This window comes from Phacochoerus africanus, chromosome 2 (assembly GCF_016906955.1).
Source record: "Phacochoerus africanus isolate WHEZ1 chromosome 2, ROS_Pafr_v1, whole genome shotgun sequence".
Lineage (NCBI taxonomy): Eukaryota > Metazoa > Chordata > Mammalia > Artiodactyla > Suidae > Phacochoerus > Phacochoerus africanus.
Genome location: NC_062545.1, coordinates 227,618,746 through 227,641,039, shown reverse-complemented (window position 1 = coordinate 227,641,039; position 22,294 = coordinate 227,618,746). Strand labels below are relative to the sequence as shown.

The following is a 22,294-nucleotide window of genomic DNA, read 5'->3' as shown; positions in this document are numbered from 1 at the left end:
AGTATGGCCTCCAAGTCTCAAAAAAACAAGTAAACACATGGCATAAGAGGTCAGAGAGTTAAAGATGGGATTCAGATCTGAGAGTCTCCTCTGATTAGGTAACCTAGAAGTTGGTGGGACCAGAGATTTCTGCGGAAGAAAGGTCAAAACTAAACCTTGAGCAGTACCCTCCACTTAAAGAATGAAATTGAGGAAGGAGATGGAGCTGATGTTCAGTCTGTGCAAGAAGAGAATCTCATGCTTAATCTGGACAGAAACATTGTAAGGAAGCTAGGGGCCCATGATAGGGAAGTGATGAGGACAGCGTGAAGGGAAGGAGCACGGGACAGTGACTAACATCAAAAACTGCAAGAGTCAAGACCCTGAGAGGTCTCATTTCCACACAATGACTGGGGAGACACCCAATTTCACATGGGTTCAGTCCTTCATTATCTAAGTACTTACCAAGTCTCTGATATCTTTTAGTTACTGTCCTAGGTGCTAAGGAGAGAGCCATGAACATGAAAGGCAGATTCAGAGAAAGCAGTGGGCAAAAACTATTTGGTAATGAAAGTTAGAATTATAATGCAGAGTAAAAGTCACTTTTTCTTTTGCATGTAGGAGAAACTTAAGCATGTTCTGAAGGTAGCAGCAATAAAAGAAGTAGAAGAGATGACACAGGGTACAAAGTCTTCAGAGGCAACAGGGAGCAAGGATTTATTGAGTCAGAAGTATAACTTATCCAGAAAACCTTGCTATCCTTTTTAGGAAACAGAGTATTATGAAATGCTTATTAATATAAACAGTAATATAAAGTGATTATGTAGTCCAGGGTTATTACAGATAGCAGTAAACATAGGAGTGTGGACTTTCAGACCTGCATGTGAGATTAAAGGTCATTTTACAGAGAGAACAAAAGGAAGCTTGGAGATGACAAACTCATTAGTGGCCCAGCCAGGTTCAGAACTCAGTTCTCCACTTAAGACATCACTTGCAGCTAAACTGTTGCCATCAAAAGTCAAACTGCAGGTAAAGCAGAGGGGCCTGGAAGCTGAAGTAGAAGGTGAAACAGCTCTCCTTTCTCCTTCTGCTTTTCCACTTTCCTATTTTCACTTTATTTAATTACTGTCCTAATTCCCTTAGAAAATCTCAACTTCCCCCAGATAAAAACCGTCAACTTCACTTTCCAAACCTGCAGTGCTGGCTGGGCTGTATCAGAACATGAGGGAAAAGAACAATATGTGCCCTTATGTACACTTATCAGAACATGCACCTGTCTTTTAGCCAAGTGGAAAATGCTAGTAAAAGCCCTACAATCAAAGCACATGAGTGTATAACAGCCTGAGTTCCTCAATCTGCTCACGCACTATTATGAACCCTCACCAACCTGCCCTTCAGGGGATGTGAGGATCCTAATGGCCTGGGAAACCCAGGCTATTTGAAAACCAATTTCATTGCACAAAAAATACAAGGGTGTGAAATAAACATCATATTGTCCTTATTAAAAATTTTGGTATTTTGTTCACTGCAGATGTTTTGCTTGATTTTGATTTTTAAAATACTGCATTCAACTACAATTTATCTTGATTACTGAGCTTTTTTCCCTCCTGCCACCCTTAAATTCTGTGCCTAAGGTGCAAGTCTCACTTGCTTCATCCTAATCCTGGCCCTGTCAACCTCTGTCTGGTCCATGGTCACAGTCTGATCAATTCCTATCAATGCACTGTTCAGAGTCCTCCAATTATAATTTTCATTAAAAAAATCCATGTCATGCTGAGATATACCTGTATTTACAATGACTCTATTAAAAAGACTGTCAGAGTTATCATGTATTTTAATCCTGACTTGAAGAAATTCAGCTGTACCTCTTATGTGTTTGTTGTAAAAATGACTTTGCATTTTAAATATTTTTCTTCAAAGATTTGTCTTCCACTAAAGTTTAAATTTTTCCTTAACTTATCACTTTTCTGTGTTCAGTACTTATAGATCCCCTGGAATCTACATTTGTTAGGCATATTTAACTCCAAAGGCAGCTTCATAAAGAGGAACAAAAGGCTCTAAGGATCCACAGATGTGTTCACCCCTCTCTCCATCCTCCACCCCTCTGTGTCATCCTCTCACTCCTGTCTCACCCACCCTCAAGCCTTCTTTTAGTCCCTCACAACAAAGGCACACAAGCAGTTGACATAAACATCAGTTTTTTCTCAACATATACTCTCATGAAAATCTAGCAAGAGGAAGCATACAGTAACAGCAGAGGTGACTGAAGCCATCTCCATGCCCAGTGGATTCATATGTATGCCAACTGGCTCCATGAGAGGCAGCAGGGAGAGAGAAGGAGGTAAGAGATGTGAGAGTAAGTTTAAGTGCAACAAAATATTAGGGTCCATCATTATCTCTCTGGACTGTGGCCAGCTCCTTTACCTCAAAGCCTTAGGGGGACCTGATTCACAGATCTGCTGTGGTGGACAAGGTGTCCACCACCACCTAGGACAATCCTTTGCTAACAGCCCAGGAGATGAGCTCAAGAGAGGAAGTGGCTTGCGTTCCATCTTACAGCTGTAGAGATGTAGGGTGGTGGTTCATGCCAGATGTTTTAATTTTGAATTCAGTGTTCTTCTCACTACATTACTCTAAAGCCACTTTCCAAGTTATAAAGATGTTTTTAGAATGAAAATGATTTTGGTTGACTTTGAAACTTTTATTGACTTTGGAAACATATGTGACCTAAGACCAAACAAAATCTTTGAGTTTGAGAAAAGTATTCCCATTTCTAGCAGACAAATCACCCAGGTGATGAAGAGAGTGGGTCAATCACAGGAAACAGATCTGGTACAAATATTAAAAAAAAAAAAACACTAAGTTAGCTGGAATATAAAATAGCAGCTCAGATGCACTTCTGGAGCTTGGTCTTTCATAACCATGCTGTCAGTTACTCCTCCCCAAAACCTCTCCCTCCCTCCCACTAGTTGATCTATATCATGCTCCCTCTTACAGAAGACATCACTGTCATGCTTATGTATCTGTACACTTGTCTACGCTCCCTCTTCCCCATAGGCTGTAAACCCTGTGAGAGCCAAGACTTTGTAGGTCATTTTCATCTCTAGATTCTATTCCTACACATAAGAAGCTCAACAAATATTTGCTGAAGAAATAAATGAATGATGGCAGCCTCGAGTTCTCCAAGTTTCCATCAACTCTCAAGGCAGGTTTATTAACATTTGAGATTAGTTAATGGCATCATAAGGAAAGAAGTTGACTCTGACTTACTGGTGACTCAGTTCTCTTATTTCACAAGGCTTGAAACACCATTCTTTGGCCAGCTTTTCTTGTTGGGATGCTTCTTCCAAAAACACTATCTGTAGGGGGAAAAAAAACAAAGAAAAGAATCATAAATTAGTGAACCAGAGTCATTTGTTGATATTAAATATCTAAATCTTAAAAGAGACTGTACTATAGCTGAGATAATTTGAAAAGCTATTTAATACCAAATGGGATATAATTTAGAGGCAGAAAGACAGGGATTTGCCTTTACTTGCCCAAAAAAATCAACTGCATGAAAGACCTCCTTTTCTGACATTCTATAGATACAAGTAAGACTTCAAAAATTCTAATTTGAAGATACAGGGTATTAAAAATTGGCCAACTGCCATCTATTTCTCCCCACCCTGCAAAAATGATTACAGTAAACAACTGTTTATAGAAAACTGTGCCTTATTGCATATGAATGAAAGCTTTTTGTTAAGCTGTTATAGGAAACCCAAGTCAAGAGTGCAGTAGTAGTATATTACGGGGCAATTTATTAACACTGAATATAATTGCATGTAAAAATTCCTCAACATTTGAATCTTAGCATGAACTATGTTGATGTTATGATGCTAGACATCTGCTACAAAGAGCTCCGCTATATTTTTTAGTATTGTGCACAAGATACTAAATGATCTCTCATGTGGAGCTTGTGAGCCTGTGGGCAACAAGTGGGAAAACTTGGATGGATCCAAATTCCTCTCGGTCTGGTTTTCCCATCTGCAAACTGGGGATAACTTCAGTATGTTCTTCACAGACCTATTGTGAAGACTTGATATGATAATTTCAGTGAAGAAGTTAGCACATCCCTGGAACATGTTAAATGTTGGATACATTTTATCAATTATTGATTCTTTTTTAAGTACAGTGTGATATCTTTTTTAAAAAATAGGGATTTTATCAGAAAATGAAAATGTAATTCCTACAAATAAGGAAAGTAATTTGATGATATAAAAATATATTTGAATGAATAAATATCAAAGCAGACACAAAATAAAAAATCACAAACACAGAATTTATCAATATATCTCAGAGCTGATTTACCATTAAAGCCAAAAGGAGGGAGGGAAGGAGGGAGGTAGAAGAATCAAGATGGTGGAGGAGTAAGATTCAGTGCTCACCTTCTCCCACAAACACATAAAAAAAACTATCTACATTTGAACCATTTGCAAAGACCATCTACTGAACTCTGGCAGAAGACCTTAAATCTCTAAAAAGAGCAAGAAACCCTCCACATAACTGGGTAGAACAAACTGAAAAAAAGAAAGAGAGGGAAAGGAATCAGAACAGGACTAGCACTCGTAAGAGGGAGCAAGAAAGAGGAAAGGAACTCATACCCTGGAAAGCCACCTACCTGGCAGGGAGATTGGCCAAGACAGAGGGACCTCAAAGCCACAGAGAAAAGCACAGCAGCAGGACTAAGGAGGCCAAAGCATTGAGAGGGCTGCAAAGAATATGAGTACCAATGCTGCCAGAAACTACAGCCTAAGATGCTCAGGCAGGGGCTAGGCACTCAGACTCAGACTCTGGAGGTCAGTTACAGGGAAAGGAATAGAGTTGGCAATGTGAAGACAGCCTGAGGGGGTGTAGGGAGCAGTGCACCAAGGGCTGAGGTGCAGAGCGCCACAGTTGAGAGAACCCGAAAGGAGGTCTGGGCCCACAGGAGAAGCAAAGTACCATTGCTGGGAAAAGCAAGAGGATGAGAGGAAGACCACCATAGGAATGTCTTTCTCTGAGCATGTATGCAGACTCTCGGAGGATGGGGCTATGGATGGCAAGGCACCTCTTGTGCCATGATGACCCCTCTTGCACTTGCTATGGGTGATGGCACCTCCTGTGCAGGCTCAGCAGAACAGAGTTCTTCTTGCATGGTCTGCAAGTGGCAGACACAAACTACCACAATTACCTCTGACTCCAAAAATGGGCATGGGCTCTACCACTAGGAGTCCATGAATAGGCCCCACTTGCAGTTCCAGTCACCTCAGAGGGCAGCACAGAGAAGGGCACTGCAAACAAGCACCACCCATTGTTGTTCTCACTCCCCTGGGAATGCACATGTCCTGCAACTGCTAATGCCAAATGCTCCAGGGAACACCTAAACTTGCCTGAGGCCCACTGCCACTTCCCAGGGGCGTGCAACTAGGAGCAGTCTGCACCACCTTCCCAGGTCCTTGCTACTGTTGAGAGCTCAGCAACCAGGCACTAGCCACTGGCCTTAATCACTACCTTCGTATCCCTGGAAACACACTCAGCATCCTATCAGGGAATAACGACCTGCTCACACTGAGGAAAGAGAAAGCAAACATCCAAATTCCCATGCCAAAAATAAATAGCAAAGCCCCCAAAATACACAGGGGAGCTATTGCATATAAACAGCTCTCCAAAACTACCATAGTTGGTTTCCTTAAACTTGCAGAATGAGAAAAATATAAGCAAAATGAAGAAGCTAAGGAAGCATTCCCCGCTAAAAGAACAAGAGAATTCACCTGAAGCAGCAAACAATGAAACAGACCTCTGAAGTCTAACAGATACTGAGTTCACAAAAGAGATAGTGAAAGTACTGAATGAAATAAGGGTAGCTATGGAGGAATTAAGAGCAGATATGAATAGCAGTGCATATTACTTTAGAAAAGAACTAGAAAATATAAGGAGGAACCAAGAAAAATTAGAAAATTCATTTTCAGAGACACAAACTGAGCTAAAGGCAATTAAGAGCAGAATGAATAATGCAAAGGAATGGATTAGTGACTTGGAAGATAGAATAATTGAAATCAACCAATCAGGACAGCAGATGGAAAACCAAATGAAAAAATGTGAAAGCAATAGAAGAGATCTAAGGGAAAATTTAAGCAGGCCAATTTATGCATGATAGGGATTCCAGAAGGAGAAGAAAAAGAAAAGGGGACAGAAAATATATTTGAAGAAATTATGGCTGAAAACTTTCCAAATACAAAGGAAACAGTTATCAAGATTCAGGAAGGATAGAGGGCCCCAAACAAAGTGAACCCAAACAGGCCCACACCAAGACATATTCTTATATAAATGGCAAAAGTTAAAGAGAGGATTCTACAGGCAGCAAGAGAAAAAAACAAAAAGTTAATTATAAGAGAACCCCCACAAGGCTATCAGCTGATTTCTCTACAGAAACACTACAGGCCAGAAGAGAGTGGCAAGATACATTCAAAGTTCTAAAAGATAAATATTTGCAGCATAGAATACTCTACCCAGTAAGATTATCATTTTACTTTATTTTTTATTATTTTTATTTTTTGTCTTTTCTAGGGCCACATCCATGGCATATAGAGGTTCCCAGGCAAGGGGTTGAATCAGAGCTGTAGCCACTGGCCTATGCTAGAGCACAGCAATGCCAGATCCGAGCCATGTCTGCAACCTACACCACAGCTCATGGCAATGCCAGAGCCCTAACCCACTGAGTGAGGCCATGGATCAAACCTGCAACCTCATGGTTCCTAGTTGGATTCATTTACCTCTGAGCCACGATGGGAACTCCATAAGGACATCATTTTTAAAAGAAGGAGAAAAAAGAATTTCTCCAATGAACAAAAACTGAAAGAGTACAGCATTACTAAACCCATTCTAAAAGAAATACTGAAAGAGCTCCTCTAAATAAAAAAGAAGCAAGAAGAAACAGGATGGAGGAAATCACAATTAGAAAGTAATCACATAAATAAGCCAGTATACAGAACTAAAAGGAAAAAAATATGAAAGTGACAATAAACACAAGGAGCAGCAAAAGGATAAACATGAAGATGTTAAAAAAGGACATCAGAATCATAAAATGTGGGGAAGGAAAGTAAGAAAATCTAGACTCTTTTTTTCTAGAATGTGTTTGAGTCTATATGACTATCAGGTTAAAACAAGCAGATATATGAAGGGGCTAACATACCTGAAAAACAGAGCAATCATGCATCAAAACCAAACAATACATTCACAAAAACTAAAAAGAAGAGGAGACAAGCATTAATTACAAGGAAATCATCCAACTAAAACAGAAAGGAACAAAGGAGAAACATAGAAGCAACTGGAAAACAAGGTTTAAAATGACAATAAATACGTATTTATCAATAATTTCCTTAAATGTCAATGGACTGAAGTCTCCAATCAAAAGACATGGAGTGTCAGACTGGATTAGACTGGATTTAAAAAAAACCAAGAGCCTAGATTTTTGGAGATGGAATTAAGATGGTGCAAGAGAAGGACTGAAGCTCAACTTCTCTCATAAAAACAACAAAATTTACGACCAAATGCTGAGTAACCTTCAACCAAATGGACTGGAAACTTTCAAAAAGATATTCTACTCAAGAAGACAAAGAGGAGGCCACATTAAGAGGCAGGAGGAGCGATTATGCAATATAAGCAACCCCGTATCTCCCAGGTGGGAAGCCCACAGACTGGAAAGTAACTGTATCACAGAGACTCACCTACGGGTCTGACAGTTCTAAGCCCCACATCAAACCCCATGCCTGGGGATCTGACATTGAGAGAAAGAGCCCCTGGAGCATCTGGCATTGAAGGCCAGTGGGGCTTGTGCGCAAGAGCTCCACAGGACTGGGGGAAACAGAGACCCCATTCTTGAAAGGCGCACACAGACTTTCATGTGTGCTGAGTCCCAGTGCAAAGCTAAGTCTCAATAGGAATGTATGTCAGACCTGAATGCAGTTCTTGGAGGATCTCATGGGAAAACGGGGTGACTGAGGCTCATTGTTGGGGAAGGACACTGGAGGCAGAGCTCTGAGGAATAGTCATCAGCAAAGTGCTTTTCTCTGGAGGTGGACAATTTGAGAATATCTGGCCCCACCCATCAGCACTGAGAAGCCCCAGGTCAAATAATAATCCAGGTGGGATCACAGCCCCACCTCTCAGTAAACAGGGGTTTACTGCCTAAAATCCCCCCAGGAACATAGCCACCTCTACTCTCATCCAGAGACAAAGCCCCACCCATCAGAGGGATAGGAATCAGCCCCACCTACCAGCGGGGAGGCACCAGTCCCTCCCATCAGGAAACATAAAGCAAGACCCCAAACCAAATTCAGCCACAAGAGGGGCAGACACAAGAAGTAAGAGAGGCTACAACTCTATTGTGTGCAAAAAGGACACCAAAGCAAAAACCTATAAAAATGAAAAGACAGATAACTATAACTCAGATAAGGGAGAAAGAAAAAAAAAACAGAAAAAACAGCTAAGTGATCTGGAGATTATCAGCCTACAGGAAAAAGACTTTAGACTATTGATGGTGAAGATGATGCAAAACATTAGAAATAAAATGGAAGCAAAGACTAATAATTTACAGGAAACACTGAGCAAAGAAATACAAGATTTAAAACTTAAGCAAGCAGAAATGCAAAATACAGTATCTGAAATAAAAAATTCACTAGAAGCAACCAACAGAATATAGGAGGCAGAAGAATGAATAAGTGAGTTGGAGGACAGACTAGTGGAAATCACTGATGGAAAACAAAAAAAAAGAAAAAAAGACTGAAAAGAAATGGAGACAGTCTGAGAATTCTGGGACAATGTTCAAATGCACAAACATCTGTATTATAGAGGGTGCCAGAAGGAGAAGAGAGAGAAAAGGGGGCAGAAAAAATATTCCAAGAGATAATACCTGAAAACTTCCCTAACATAGGAAAGGAACCACTCATTCAAATCCAGGAAGTGCAATGAGGACCACATAAAAGAAACCCAAGGAAGGACAACCCAGACACATATTAATCAAACTGGCCAAAATTAAAGACAAAGAGAAAATACTGAAAGCAGCTAGGGAAAAGAAATAAATAACATACAAGGGAACCCCAATAAGGTTATTGGCAGAAGTTTCCATTATTTTTTGCAGATTTTTCATTGAAAACAATGAAATAGAAATGAAGAAAACCATAGAAAAGACAGTGAAACTAAGGGCTGGTAATTTAAAAAGATCAAAAAAATTGATAAACCCTTAGCCAGACTTATCAAGAAAAAAAGACAGAGGATTCAAATCAATAAAATTAGAAATGAAAAAGAAGAATAGCAGACATGACAGAAATACAAAGGATCAAGAGAGACTACTAAACACCAATAAAATGGAAAACCTAGAAAAAATGCACAAATTCTTAGAAAAGTACAATCTTCTAAGACTTAACGAAGATGAAATAGAAAAATGGACAAATTCTTAGAAAAGTACAATCTTCCAAGACTTAACTAAAATGAAAGAGAAAAGGTTAATGGACCAATAAGAAGAACTTAAATTGAAATTGTAATTTAAAAAATTCCAACACATAGAAATTATCTCAAGTATCTTCTCTGACCACAATGCCATGAAATTAGAAATCAACCATGGGAAAAGGAAAGAGAAAAAGCCTACTACATGGAGACTAAACAACATGCTACTAAAAAACCAATGGGTCAATGAGGAAGTCAAGAAGGAAATTAAAAACTACCTTGAAACAAATGATAATGAAGACACAACCTCTCAAAATCTATGGGATGCTGCGAAAGCAGTGCTCAGAGGGACATTTATAGCAATACAGGCCTTTCTCAAAAAAGAAGAAAGACCCCAAATTGACAACTTAACTCTCCACCTAAATGAATTAGAAAAAGAAGAACAAAAAGGTCCTAAAGTCAGCAGAAGGAAGGAAATTACACAGATCAAAGAAGAAATCAATAAAATAGAGATTCAAAAATAATAGAGAAAATTAATAAAACCAAGAGCTGGTTCTTTGGAAAGGTGAACAAAATTGACAAACCCCTGGCAAGACTCACTAAAAGGTGGAGAAAAAGAACCCAAATAAACAAAATTATAAATGAAAAAGGAGAAATCACAACAGATACTACAGAAATACAAAAAACCATAAGAGAATACTATGAACAACTATATGGCAACAAGTTTGACAATCTGGAAGAAATGGACAGTTTTCTAGAATCTTACAGCCTGCCAAAACTGAATCAAGTAGAAACAGACCAACTGAACAGACCCATCACTAGAAATGAAACTGAAGAGGTCATAAAATCACTCCCTACAAATAAAAGTCCAGGACCAGACGGCTTCACAGGTGAATTTTATTAAACACATAAAGAGGAATTGGTGCCCATCCTCCTTAAACTCTTTCAAAAGGGTGAAGAAGAAGGAACACTCCCAAAGACATTCTAAGATGCCACCATCACCCTCATTCCAAAACCAGACAGAGATACCACCAAAAAAGAAAACTATCGCCCGATATCATTGATGAATATAGATACAAAAATTCTCAACAAAATCTTAGCCAACCGAATCCAACAACATAACAAAAAAATTATACACAATGACCAGGTTGGGTTCATCCCAGGTTCACAAGGATGGTTCAACATACACAAATCAATCAACGTCATACACCACATTAACAAAAGAAAAGTCAAAAATCATATGATCATCTCAATAGACGCAGAAAAAGCATTTGACAAAGTCCAACATCCATTCATGATCAAGACCCTCGCCAAAGAGGGTATAGAGGGAACATTCATGAATATAATCAAAGCCATTTATGACAAACCCACAGCAAATATAATACTCAGTGGGGAAAAACTGAAAGCCTTCTCACTCCAATCTGGAACAAGACAGGGATGCCCACTCTCACCACTGCTCTTCAACATCGTTTTGGAAATCCTAGCCACAGCAATTAGACAAACCAAAGAAATCAAAGGCATCCATATAGGAAGAGAAGAGATCAAGCTGTCACTCTATGCACATAGATGACATGATACTATACATAGAAAACCCTAAGGACTCAACCCCAAAACTACTTGAACTGATTCATAAATTCAGCAAAGTAGCAGGATATAAGATTAACATTCAGAAGTCAGTCGCATTTCTGTATACCAGCAATGAAATATTAGAAAAGGAATACAAAAATACAATACCTTTTAAAATTGCACCTCACAAAATCAAATACCTCAGAATACACCTGACCAAGGAGGTAAAGGACCTATATGCCGAGAACTATAAAACTTTAATCAAAGAAATCAAAGAAGGTGTAAAGAAATGGAAAGATATTCCATGTTCCTGGATTGGAAAAATCAATATTGTAAAAATGGCCATACTACCCAAAGCAATCTACAGATTCAATGCAATCCCCATCATATTACCCAGGACATTTTTCACAGAAGTAGAACAAACAATCCAAAAATTTATCTGGAACCACAAAAGACCCAGAATTGCCAAAGCAATCCTGAGAAACAAAAACCAAGCAGGAGGCATAACTCTCCCAGACTTCAAGAAATACTACAAAGCCACAGTCATCAAAACAGTGTGGTACTGGTACCCAAACAGACAGACAGACCAATGGAACAGAATAGAGAACCCAGACATAAACCCTGACACCTAGGGTCAATTAATCTTCGACAAGGGAGGCAAGATCATAAAATGGGAAAAAGAAAGTCTATTCAGCAAGCATTGCTGGGAAACCTGGACAGCTGCATGCAAAGCAATGAAACTATAACACACCCTCACACCATGCACAAAAATAAACTCAAAATGGCTGAAAGACTTAAATATACGACAGGACACCATCAAACTCCTAGAAGAAAACATAGGCAAAATACTCTCTGACATCAACATCATGAATATTTTCTCAGATCAGTCTCCCAAAGCAATAGAAAGTAGAGCAAAAATAAACCAGTGGGACCTCATCAAACTGAAAAGCTTTTGCACAGCAAAGGAAACCCAAAAGAAAACAAAAAGACAACTTACAGAATGGGAGAAAATAGTTTCAAACAATGCAACGGACAAGGGCTTAATCTCTAGAATATATAAACAACTTATACAACCCAACAACAAAAAAGCCAATCAATCAATGGAAAATGGGCAAAAGACCTGAATAGACTGTTCTCCAAGGAAGATATACAGATGGCCAGCCATCACATGAAAAAATGCTCAACATCGCTGATTATAAGAGAAATGCAAATCAAAACTACCATGAGATACCACCTCACACCAGTCAGAATGGCCATCATTCATAAATCCACAAATAACAAGTGCTGAAGGGGCTGTGGAGAAAAGGGAACCCTCCTGCACTGTTGGTGGGAATGTAAGCTGGTACAGCCACTATGGAGAACAGTTTGGAGATACCTTAGAAATCTATCCATAGAACTTCCATATGACCCCGCAATCCCACTCTTGGGCATCTATCCGGACAAAACTGTACTTAAAAGAGACACGTGCACCCGCATGTTCATTGCAGCACTAGTCACAATAGCCAGGACATGGAAACAACCCAAATGTCCATCGACAGAGGATTGGATTGGGAAGATGTGCTATATATACACAATGGCATACTACTCAGCCATAAAAAAGAATGACATCATGCCATTTGCAGCAACATGGATGGAACTAGAGAATCTCCTACTGAGTGAAATGAGCCAGAAAGACAAAGACAAATACCATATGATATCACTTATAACTGGAATCTAATATCCAGCACAAATGAACATCTCCTCAGAAAAGAAAATCATGGACTTGGAGAAAAGACTTGTGGCTGCCTGATGGGAGGGGGAGGGAGTGGGAGGGATCGGGAGCTTGGGCTTATCAGACACAACTTAGAATAGATTTACAAGGAGATCCTGCTGAATAGCATTGAGAACTTTGTCTAGATACTCATGTGGCAACAGAAGAAAGGGTGGGGGAAAAAATGTAATTGTAAGATATACATGTAAGGATAACCTGACCCCCTTGAGGTACAGTGGGAAAATAAAAACAATTATAAAAAAAAAGAAAATTTATTTCATGAAATACACTAAAAAAATATGTATCAGAGCTAAAATTATATTTGTTTAAAGTCAACAGTTTGCTTAATTAAAACTTATATTTGTTGGTGAGCAAAAAAAAAAAAAAAAAATTCCAACAAAGTCCAGGGCCAGATAGCTTCAGAGGCAAATTCCATCAAATATTCAGAGGTGAGCTAACACCTGTCCTTATGAAACTATTCCAAAAGATCACAGAGGAAGGGACACTCCCAAACTCATTCTTTTTTTTTTTTTTTTTTTTTTGCTATTTCTTGGGCCGCTCCCACAGCATATGGAGGTTCCCAGGCTAGGGGTCGAATCAGAGCTGTAGCCACCAGTCTACGCCAGAGCCACAGCAACACAGGATCCGAGCCGCGTCTGCAACCTACACCACAGCTCACGGCAACGCCAGATCATTAACCCATTGAGCAAGGGCAGGGACCGAACCCGCAACCTCATGGTTCCTAGTCGGATTCGTTAACCACTGTGCCACGATGGGAACTCCCCCCAAACTCATTCTATGAAGCCACCATCACCCTGATACCAAAACCAGACAACACCACCACAAAAAAAGAAAACTACAGGCCTATTTCACTGATGAACATCGATGCAAAAATCCTCAACAAAATACTAGCAAACTGCATCCAACAATACATTAAAAGGATCATACGTCATGATCAAGTGGGATTTATCCCAGGGATGCAAGGTATCTTCAACATCCACAGATCCATCAGTGTGATACACCACATTAACAAGCTGAAGAATAAAAACCATATGATCCTCTCAATAGATGCAGAAAAAGCCTTTGACAAAATCCAACACCCATTTCTGATAAAAACCATTCAGAAAGTGGGCATAACGGGAACCTACCTCAACATGGTAAAGGCCAGGTATGACGAACACACAGCTAACATCATTCTCAAGGGTGAACAGCTGAAAGAATTCTCACTGAGATCAGGAACAAGACAAGGATGTCCGCTCTCACCACTACTCTTCAACATAGTTTTAGAACTTCTAGCCACGACAATGAGAGAAGTAAAAGAGATAAAAGGAACACAAATTGGAAAGGAAGAAGTAAAATTATCACCATTTGCAGATGACATGACACTATGCCTAGAGAATCCTAAAGTCTCTACCAGAAAACTGTTAGAGCTCATCCACGAATTTGGCAAAGTCGCAGGATACAAAATCAATACACAGAAATCGACAGCATTTCTGTATACTAACAAGGAAAGTTCAGAAAGAGAAAGTAGGGAAGCAATCCCATTTACCATTGCATCCAAAAGAATAAAATACTTAGGAATGAACCTACCTAAAGAGACAAAAGACCTGTACTCGGAAAACTTTAAAACACTGATGAAAGAAATCAAAGATGACACAAACAGACGGAAAGACATACCATGCTCGTGGATTGGAAGAGTCATTATTATCAAAATGACTCTACTACCCAAGGCAATCTACAGATTCAATGCAATCCCTATCAAAGTACCAAGGACATTTTGCACAGAACTCAAACAAAGTATTTTGAAGTTTGTTTGGAAGCACAAAAGACCCAGAACAGCCAAAGACATCCTGAAAAAGAAAAATGGAGCTGGAGGAATCAGGCCCCCTGACTTCAGACTACACTACAAAGCAACAATCATCAAAACCATATGGTACTGGCACAAAGACAGATATATAGACCAGTGGAACAGGATAGAAAGCCCAGAACTAAACCCAAACACCTACAGCCAACTAATCTATGACAGAGGAGGCAAGAGTATACAATGGAGAAAAGACAGCCTGTTCCATAAGTGGTGCTGGGAAAACTGGACAGCCACATGGAAAAGAATGAAATTAGAACACTCCCTAACACCATACACAAAAATAAACTCAAAATAGATTAAAGACCTAGATATAAGACCAGATAATATAAAACCCTTAGAGGAAAACATACGCCAAACACTCTCTGACATAAACAACAGCAATACCTTCTCGGCTCCACCTCTTGAGAGTGATGACAGTAAAAACAAAAGTAAACAAATGGGACCTAATCAAACTTAAACGTTTCTGTGCAGCAAAGGAAAGCCTAAACAAAACGAGAAGACAACCCACAGATTGGGAGAAAATAGTTGCAAATGAATCGACTGACCAGGGACTAATCTCCAAAATTTATAAACACCTTCTGCAGCTCCATACCAAAAAATCAAACAACCCCATCAAAAAATGGGCAGAAGATCTAAACAGACAGTTCTCCAAAGAAGACGTACAGATGGCCAAAAAACACATGAAAAGATGTTCAACATCACTCATTATTAGAGAAATGCAAATCAAAACCACTCTGAGGTACCACCTTACACCAGCCAGAATGGCCATCATCAAAACGTCTACAAACAATAAGTGCTAGAGAGGGTGTGGAGAAAAAGGAACCGTAGTACACTGTTGGTGGGAGTGTAAATTGCTGCAACCACTGTGGAAAACAGTATGGGGATGCCTCAGAAAACTAAACATAGAATTACTATTTGATCCAACAATCCCACTCCTGGGCATCTATCCAGAGAAAACCATGACTCGCAAAGACATATGTACTCTGGTGTTCAATGAAGCACTATTTGCAATAGCCAAGACATGGAAACAGCCTAAATGTGAGAGGAGGACAACAGAGGAGTGGATCAAGATGATGTGGTACATATACACAATGGAATATTACTCAGCCATTAAAAGGAGCGAAATACTGTCATTTTTAGCAACATGGATGGACCTAGAAATTATCATGCTAAGTGAAGTCAGCTATACAATGAGACACCAACATCAAATGCTTTCACTGACATGTGGAGTCTGAAAAAAGGACAGACTGAACTTCTTTGCAGAACAGATACTGTAGACTCACAGCCTTTGAAAAACGTACGGTTTCCCAAGGAGACAGTTTGGGGGTTGGGGGCATGCACTGGGGTTGTGGGATGGAAATCGTATAAAATTGGATTGTCATGATCATTGTACAACTACAAATGTAAAAAATTCAGTGAGTAATTAAAAAAAAGTCTACAAACAATAATTGCTGGGGAGGGTGTGGTTAAAAAGGAACCCTATTACACTGTTGGTGGGATTGTAAATTGGTGCAACCACTGTGGGAATCAGCATGGAGATTCCTTAGAAAACTAAAAACAGAACTACCATTTGATCCAGCAATCCCACTCCTCAACATCTATCCAGAGAAAACCATGACTCAAAAAGACATATATACTGCAGTGTTCACTGCAGCACTCTATATAATAGCCAAGACATGGAAACAACCTCAATGTCCATTGACAGGAGTGGATAAGGAAAATGTTGTATATATACAAAATGGAATATTAGTCACCCATTGAAAGGAAAGAAATAACAGTATTTGCTGCAACATGGATGGATCTAGAAATTATCACGCTAAGTGAAGTCAGTCAGACAATGAGACACCAACATCAAATGCTATCACTTAACATGTGGAATGTAAAAAAAGGATACAAAAGGAGCTCCCGTCGTGGTGCAGGTGAAATGAATCCAACTAGGAATCATGAGGTTGGGGGTTTGACCCGTGGCCTTGCTCAGTGGGTTAAGGATCTGGGATTGCTGTGAGCTGTGGTGTAGGTCACAGTCGTGGCTCAGATATGGCATTGCTGTGGCTCTGGCATAGGCCAGCAGCAACAGCTCTGATTAGACTCTTATCCTGGGAACCTCCATATGCTGCTAGTGCGGCCCTAAAAAAAAGGACAAAAGACAAAAAAATAAAAAATAAAAAAAGGACACAATGTACTTCTTTGCAGAACAAATACTGACTCAAAGGCTTTGACAAACTTATGGTTTCCAAATGAGACCATTTTGGGGGGTGGGGGATGCACTGAGGGTTTGGGATGGAAGTGCTATAAAATTTGCTTGTAATGACTGTTGTACAACTATGAATATGATAAATTCATTGAGTAATTAAAAAAAAGAAGAGCCTACAATGTGTAGCATACAAGAGACTCACCTTAGGGCAAAGGACACATATAAATTGAAAGTGCGGGAATGGAAAAAGATATTTCATCCCAATGGAAAAGACAGGAAAGCAGGAGTTGCAATACTCTTATCAGACAGAATAGACTTTAAAGAGGTCATAAAGAAATATAAAAAAGAGAGTTCCGGAGTTCCCGTTGTGGCTCAATGGTTAACGAATCCAACTAGGAACCATGAGTTGGTGAGTTTGACCCCTGGCCTTGCTCAGTGGGTTAAGGATCCAGCATTGCTGTGAGCTGTGGTGTAGGTTGCAGATGCGGCTCGGATCCCACATTGCTGTGGCTCTGGCATAGGCCAGCAGCTACAGCTCCGATTTGACCCCCAGCCTGGGAACCTCCCTATAATAGCCAAATAAATAAATAAATACAAAGAAGGACACTATTTCATGGTAAAAGGATCCATTCAAGAAGAGGATATTACAATCATCAATATCTATGCTCCTAATATGGGAGCACCCAGATACATACAACAAATACTAATAGACATAAAAGGAGAAATTGATGAGAATACAATCATAGTAGGTAGGAGACTTTAACACCCCACTCACATCAATGGACAGATCTTCTAGACAGAAAAATCAATAAAGCAACAGAGATTCTAAAGGACACAATAGCAAAGTTAGATAATTGTCATTTTCAGAAATTACATCCAAAAAAATCAGAATATACATTGTTCTCAAGTGCACATGGAACCTCAAGGACTGATCACATACAGGGGCACACACACACAAAAAAAACTGTAACAAATTTAGGAGTATAGAAAATATTTCAAGTATCTTCTCTGACCACAATGGAAGGAAACTAGAAATCAACCACAGGAAAAGAAATGAGAAAAAAACTGACTACATGGAGACTAAACAACATGCTGTTAGAAAAAAGAAAATGTGTCAACAAAGAAATCAAGAGAAATTAAAAAATACCTCAAGACAAATGATAATGAAAACACAACCATTCAAAATCTATGGGATGCTGCAAAAGCAGTTCTTAGAAAGAAATTCATAGCAATGCAGGCCTTCCTCAAAAAAGAAAAAAAAAATCAAATTAACAACTAATCCACCAACTAAAATACTTAAAAAGAGAACAAATAAAACCTAAAGTCAGCAGAAGGAAGGAAATCATAAAGGTCAGAGAGAAAATCAATAAAATAGAGACTCAAAAAACAATACAAAAAAATCAATAAAACCAAGAGGTGTTTCTTTGAAGGGTAAACAAAACTTACAAAACTCTGGCCAGAGTCTTCAAGAAGAGGAGAGAAAGAGCTCAAATAAACAAAATAAAAAAAAGGAAGGGAGGGAGGGAAGAAAGAAGGAAGAAAATATTTGTAAATTAAAACATTCATATAGTTGAAAATACATTTGAAATTATTGCTTTTGAGGAAAATATGAGTGATCAAAATTTATTCTGGAGAGATAGCAAAACTGAATGAACCAGTAACTTTAGAAGAAACAGTAAATTTTACTAACCTTTTTAGGAATGCTCAGGGTTCAGAAACATGCTAATAGAAATACAATGCCTATCACAAATGCAAGCAAGCCACATTAATAATTTAAAATTTTCTGAGAGCCACTAAAAGTGTAAAAAAAGGAACAGGTAAAATTAATTTTAATAGTATGTTTTATTTAACATAGGTGGCTATGATAAAGATTACCATGTCAACATAAAATCAATGCAAGAGTTATTAATTTTACTTTTTTGAGTACTTAAGTCTTTCAAATGCAGGGTGTATTTTGTATTTAAAGTACATTTCAATCTGGGTGATAACTCTTCATTAGAAATAATTCATCTGTATATATAGACTTTAGGTAATCTACAAAATGTAGACTCATACAACTCATATTGTACCAAAAACCCTGAAAAAAATGAGATGCTTATCAATTTTTAAATGAGATTAAATTTGAAATAAAATTTAAAAATTCAGTTTCTCTGTCATATTAACCACATTTCATGTGCTTATTGTATTATTTTAGACAGCATATATTCAGAGAATGTTTTAGCAAAATTCTTTCCAGCTCACAAAGAACAGATAATGTATGTGTTAAGAGTTCCAGAGTATGGAAAACAATGGATGCCTCTCTATTTCTACTATGCTGCCATAATCCTCATAACAAAACCTGATAAAAACATAACCATTGTATGCTCTTGCCTCCTTTATCAAAGATTAATTGACCATAGGTGTCAGGGTTTATTTCTGGGTTCTCTATTCTTTTCCACTGGTCTGTCTGTCTGTTTTGATACCAGTACCACACTGTTTTGATGACTGTGGCTTTGTAGTATTTCTTGAAGTCTGGGAGAGTTATGCCTCCTGCTTGGTTTTTGTTTCTCAGGATTGCTCTGGCAATTCTGGGTCTTTTGTGGTTCCAGATAAATTTTTGGATTGTTTGTTCTAGTTCTGTGAAAAATGTCCTGGGTAATTTGATAGGGATTGCATTGAATCTGTAGATTACTTTGGGTAGTATGGCCATTTTTACAATATTATTTTTTCCAAACCATGAACATGGAATATCTTTCCATTTCTTTATATCTTCTTTAATTTCCTTGATTAATGTTTTATAGTTCTCAGCATATAAGTCCTTTACCTCTTTGGTAAGGTGTATTCCCAGGAAAAAGAAAGTCTATTCAGCAAGAATTGATGGGAAAACTGAACAGCTTCATGCAAAGCAATGAAAATAGAACACACCCTCACACCATGCACAAAAATAAACTCAAATGGCTGAAAGGCTTAAATAGAAGATAAGACACCATCAAATTCCTGGAAGAGAACATAAGCAAAACATTCACTGACATTAACCTCATGAATATTTTCTCTGGTCATTCTCCCAAGGCAACAGAAATAAGAGCAAAAATAAACCAATAGGACCTAATCAAAATGACAAGCTTTTGCACAGCAAAGGAAACAAAACAAAAAAAAAACAACAACAAGAAGACAACTGACGGAATGGGAGAAAATAGTTTCAAACAATGCAACTGACAAGAGCTTAATCTCTAGGATATACAAGCAACTTATACAACTCAACAGCAAAAAGCCAACAACCCAACTGAAAAATGGGCAAAGGATCTGAATAGACCATTCTCCAAGGAAGATATACAGATTGACAACAAGTGCATGAAAAAATGTTCAGCATAACTGATTATTAGAGAAATACAAATCAAAACTACCATGAGATACCACCTCACACCAGTCAGAATGGCCATCATTAATAAGCCCACAAATAACAAGTGCTGGAGGGGCTGTGGATAAAAGGGAACCCTCCTGCACTGTTGGTGGGAATGTAAGCTGATACAACCACTCTGGAGATCAGTATGGAGATACCTTAGAAATCTATACATAGAACTACCATAATACCCAGCAATACCACTCTTGGGCATCTATCCAGACAAAGCATTCCTTAAAAAAGACCCGCATGTTCGTTGCAGCTCTGTTCATAATAGTCAAGAGCTGGAAACAACCCAAATGTCCATCAACAGACGACTGGATTAGAAGATGTGGTATATATACACAATGGAATACTACTTATCCATAAAAAATAATGACATAATGCCATTTGCAGCAACATGGATGGAACTAGAGAATCTCCTACTGAATGAAATGAGCCAGAAAGACAAAGACAAATACCATATGATATCACTTATAACTGGACTCTAATATCCAGCGCAAATGAACATCTCCTCAGAAAAGAAAATCATAGACTTGTGGCTGCCCGGGGGGAGAGGGAGGTGGTGGGAGGGATTGGAAGTTTGGGGTTAACAGATGCAAACTATAGCTCTTGGAATGGATTTACAATGAGATCCTGCTGTGCAGCCTTGAGGACTATGTCTAAATACTTACATCACAACACAACAATGGGAGGAAAAAGTACGTATACATGTATGTGTAACTTGGTCCCCATGCTGTATAGCAGAAAAAAAAAGATAAATAAAAAAATAAACAAAATAAAAAAATACCCAAATACATAAATACGTATATACAAAGAATGAAAATTATAAGCCAATGACATTTGTTATTTAATTATTAAATAAATAATTACTGATAGAGATGCAATAATAACCCCACTGATATAATGGCAATAAAAAGCAAAAATAGTAATTCAGCATGTCTGTAGTATGTTAGCCTTAATTATTTCAACCAAGTGAGACATGAACTTATAGTTCAATGAACTTATAGTTGAATTTCAATGAACCTATAGTTGATGTTGAGAATTAGGTAAGGGCTCTACTCCTTAGAGATCTCTGGAATAAATTCACCTACCTTCTTTTCTATTTTCTTCAGTCAACACAAAAACTAGAATTTACCTGCTCCTCAGATACATAGCAGGACTCCTGTATCATTATCTTCATAGAGCTCTGTACTGGTAGTAGTTTCTTATCCCTGACCAGCTCCCACCACTCTCCACTTCACTGTGACCTCTTTTACTGCCCATCCATAAACAGCAAACTCCATGTGTCTTCAATATTTGCTCTGAGTTTCTCCCTCCTGGTAACTGGGCTCTTCCCTGATGGCATGGCCTCCCCTAAACTTCTCAAATGGCAGGTATTCATACATCAGGGTCAGCCAATGAGTTTCCATACCCACAATGGCCATTTCTAAACTATTTTTCCTGAAGCTTCCTGTAAACCTACAAAGCTCCTTGACGACCCACTCCTTTCAGCTTCTGTTTTGTTTTGTAATTTTTTATTATAGTTGATTTACAATATTCTGTCAAGGAGTTCCGGTCATGGCTCATCAGAAACAAATCTGACTAGCATCCATGAGGACACAGGTTCAATCCCTAGCCTTGCTTGGTGGGTTAAGGATCTGGCATTGCCATGTGCTGTGGTGTAGGTCGCAGACAAGGCTTGGATCTGGTGTTGCTGTGGCTATGGTGTAGGCTGGCACCTGCAGCTCTGATTCAACCCCTAGCCTAGGAACGTCTATATGCCACAGGTGTGGCCCTAAAAAATATGTTCTGTCAATTTCCGCCATACAGCAAAGTGACCCAGTTACATAATCCTCCATTATGTTTCATAAGTTCAAGGCATTCTCCCTTTTTCACTGTTGTTATCCTTTACCAACCTTTCTCTAATTGTGCACATCTTTTGATTCCTGTTCACATTCTTTTTCTCCAGTGCAAGCCCTATCATCACTTCTTATCCTATCAACATGGACAATCCTTGTGAGATCATCAAACCAATTTCCATGAACTCATCTTCAAGTATTATGTTTATGAACTTCATGTCATGGCTGCACCTTGGACATGATCATGATCTGTAAC

General features: G+C 38.7%; 1 protein-coding gene across 1 annotated transcript in view; it reads right to left on the bottom strand.

Annotated features, from left to right (window-relative positions):
• Positions 1 to 22,294, bottom strand: part of GDA (guanine deaminase) — a 177,991-nt gene that overhangs the window by 62,662 nt on the left and 93,035 nt on the right. The window contains exon 2 of the mRNA XM_047767774.1: positions 3,250 to 3,338. Coding sequence (XP_047623730.1) covers positions 3,250 to 3,338 — 89 coding nt within the window. The remainder of the gene's footprint in view (positions 1 to 3,249; positions 3,339 to 22,294) is intronic.